Source organism: Solea senegalensis, linkage group LG2 (genome assembly GCF_019176455.1).
Source record: "Solea senegalensis isolate Sse05_10M linkage group LG2, IFAPA_SoseM_1, whole genome shotgun sequence".
In the NCBI taxonomy this organism is placed as follows: domain Eukaryota; kingdom Metazoa; phylum Chordata; class Actinopteri; order Pleuronectiformes; family Soleidae; genus Solea; species Solea senegalensis.
In genome coordinates, this window is record NC_058022.1 from 34,364,494 (window position 1) to 34,367,800 (window position 3,307).

At 49.6% G+C, this 3,307-nt stretch overlaps 1 protein-coding gene across 1 annotated transcript; it reads left to right on the plus strand.

Annotated features, from left to right (window-relative positions):
* The first annotated feature begins 357 nt into the window (after positions 1 to 357).
* Positions 358 to 2,906, plus strand: pou3f3b (POU class 3 homeobox 3b). The gene is made up of 2 exons (XM_044048927.1): positions 358 to 2,298; positions 2,724 to 2,906. The coding sequence occupies exons 1-2, from the start codon at positions 1,090 to 1,092 to the stop codon at positions 2,820 to 2,822; spliced, it is 1,308 nt and encodes a 435-aa protein (XP_043904862.1). The 5' UTR covers positions 358 to 1,089; the 3' UTR covers positions 2,823 to 2,906.
* Positions 2,907 to 3,307: the final 401 nt, after the last annotated feature.

Genomic DNA, 3,307 nt, shown 5'->3' on the forward strand with positions numbered 1-3,307 from the left:
CCTCTGTTTGTGGAGCTTGAACTGTACCTCAGCACTGTTTACTAGCGACCAAGTTCTTCTCTCCCCCCGTTTTGTTTGGACTGCAATTAAAAATCAGCCAATCGGAACAGCCGGAAGGAGGGCTCGTGCGCCCGGAGCAAGGCTGGCTAGAGCTGCCAATCACACCCCGGGTAACCAATCAACGGGGACGCACGGGGTAAACATCCGCGCGTCGTGAGGAGGGGGGAGTCGGTGGAGGGGGTGAGCGCGGGCGAGGTGGACGTCGGGAGGGTGGGGAGCGAGGGGGCGGGACTACGCCGCTCGTCAGGGGGAGAGAGAGACGGAGAGAGAGAGGTGGAGAGAGAGAACAAGCGAATGAGAGGAGAGGCTCGCGAGCAGCGCCGCGCACCGTTCTACTGGACTGTACTTGAACGGGAGTTTGCGGTTTGGCAGGTTTATATACATCAAAACAGAACAAAGAGAGAGGCTCCACAGTGCTATAAAAGAAGAGAGAGAAAAGAATAAAGCGACGGAGACTGAATTACAAAAGAGCCGAGGACACTCTGCTAATGATTTTCACATCCAAAGGGGACATAAACTGGGACTTTGTGCATTGTGGACAATTTGCGAGGCTTATTTTTTTTTTTTTGGTTATGTTTTGTGTGTTTTTTTTCCTGCGACCTCAGAAAGTTTGTTTGGGACAACTCCGCCGTTTTTTCCCTGTTTTTTTTTTTTCAAAATGTATATTTGAATTTTAATTCCCTCGCAGTGTGAAACTTTCCAAAGGGACTGCACATGGTTTCAAAGGGCTTTTGAAAAAATCCTGGATATTCTTTTCTTTCTAATTCGTCCACCTCCACGCAGACGTGTTTGAACTAGAATGTTGTAAATACGTGCGGATTTTATTCACTTTTTTCTGTCGTCGCTGTTGAAGCTTTTTTTTCCACCTGGCGTCTCTTTTTACGCACGTCGATGCGTATTTGCCCCCCAAAAAACTACCCATACTTTTAAAGTTTGAATAATTCATGAGATACAATTTACCCGCTCGTAAGAAGTGACTGTAGAAAGGGAGGGGGGTTATCCACAAACATATTCATAAGGGTTGACGGAATGGCCACCGCGGCTTCCAATCCCTATCTGCCCAGCAATAGCATCTTATCATCCGGCTCCATCGTGCACTCTGACTCGGGAGGTGGTGGCATGCAGCCGGGGAGCGCTGCGGTTACCTCGGGGTCTGGGGGCTACAGAGGAGACCCCTCAGTCAAGATGGTGCAGAGTGACTTTATGCAAGGCGCGATGGCAGCGAGCAACGGGGGACACATGCTGAGCCATGCCCACCAGTGGGTGACATCGCTGCCTCACGCCGCAGCGGCGGCAGCAGCAGCCGCGGTCGCTGCAGCTGAAGCCGGATCCCCGTGGTCGTCGAGTCCCGTCGGTATGACGGGCAGCCCGCAGCAGCAGGACGTGAAAAACTCCGCCAGAGACGATCTGCACACGGGCACCGCGCTGCACCACAGGCCGCCGCACTTAGCTCCCCACCAGACTCACGCCGGCGCTTGGGGGAGCACGACTGCGGCGCACATTAACTCCATATCCGGGGGCCAGCAGCAGCAGCAGTCGCTGCTCTACTCCCAGCCGGGAGGCTTCACTGTGAACGGGATGCTGAGTCCCGGCAGCCAGAGCCTGGTGCACCCGGGCTTGGTGAGGGGGGACACCCCGGATCTGGACCACGGCAGCCACCACCACCACCATCACCACCAGCATCCGCATCACCAGCACCACGGCGTCAACAGCCACGACCAGCACTCGGACGACGACACGCCGACCTCGGACGACCTGGAGCAGTTCGCCAAGCAGTTCAAGCAGCGGAGGATCAAACTGGGCTTTACGCAGGCGGACGTCGGCTTGGCTTTGGGCACGCTGTACGGGAACGTTTTCTCTCAGACGACCATCTGCAGGTTCGAGGCTCTGCAGCTCAGCTTCAAGAACATGTGCAAGCTCAAGCCTTTGTTGAACAAGTGGCTGGAGGAGGCCGACTCGTCCACGGGAAGCCCCACCAGCATCGACAAGATCGCGGCGCAGGGGAGGAAGCGAAAGAAGCGCACGTCCATCGAAGTGAGCGTCAAGGGGGCTTTGGAGAGCCACTTCCTAAAATGCCCCAAACCCTCGGCGCAGGAGATCACCTCACTGGCGGACAACTTGCAGCTGGAGAAAGAGGTGGTTAGAGTGTGGTTTTGCAATAGGAGACAGAAGGAGAAACGGATGACGCCCCCAGGAGTGGCACAGACGCCGGAGGATGTGTACTCTCAGGTCGGCAATGTGAGTGCAGAAACACCGCCTCCCTCCATGGACTGCAAAAGAATGTTCAGTGAAACATAGAACAGAATATTTTATATCAAATTAAAACTGATTTTAAAAAAGAAAAACACACAGACTATCATCCACCACCACCACCAACAACACAACACTTACCCACCCCCAGCCCAGGATAGACACCATTTTTTTGATACTGTGATTGTGAGGGAATATGAAATGAAAAAAAAAAGTGTTATCTATTTTTCACCAGAAAAAGAAAAGAACAGCAACATTTTTCCTCCCAAAAATCCCAGAATTCCTCCCTCAGAATAAGAATCAGAATCAGAAAAACACTGAAAAACGCTTTACCTTTTTTTTTTTTTTGTCCAGGCCCTGAAAAAAATGTCTTAACCTAAAAGGTTCCTTTTCCTTCTGCTTTTTTCTTTCAGGGGCATTTTTTAGTAGATTACTTAAAAGATGCAAGTGAGGCGAGCGACCAGAGGGTGACAACCACAAGTTCATTCCACCAGGTAATTTTGGCGCATTAAGACACACCGAGAGGAAACCAAGTGTTGTTCTTTTTTTTTATTATTATTATCACTATTATTATTATTATTATTTTCTTTACCCCCTGCAAAAATACCCTCCCTTCCATAACCCTGTGTTTGATTGAAGAAACAAAGGAGCAGGCATTTTGGATGTTTAGAAATGGGACTGAACCCTGCTGCTCCTCCTCCTCTCTCCTCCTCTCCATGCTCAACAATAACAGAGAGGAAAAACTGCAACAAAATGAAGAAGAGTCCACGAAGCTTCCATCACGATTTAGAGCTACTTGTGTTATTTTTGGTGGATTGTTTCATATACAAATGGAGGATTAGGGATTATTTTTCCTTTTTTTAAAAAAAAAAACACACACGAGGCCCTCATGAAAGAAAGACCAGGACCAGGACTTTCCACGCCTGATCGCAAAGATCACCCTGTTTTTTTTATTATAATAATAATAATGATAATTATTATTATTATTATTATTTGA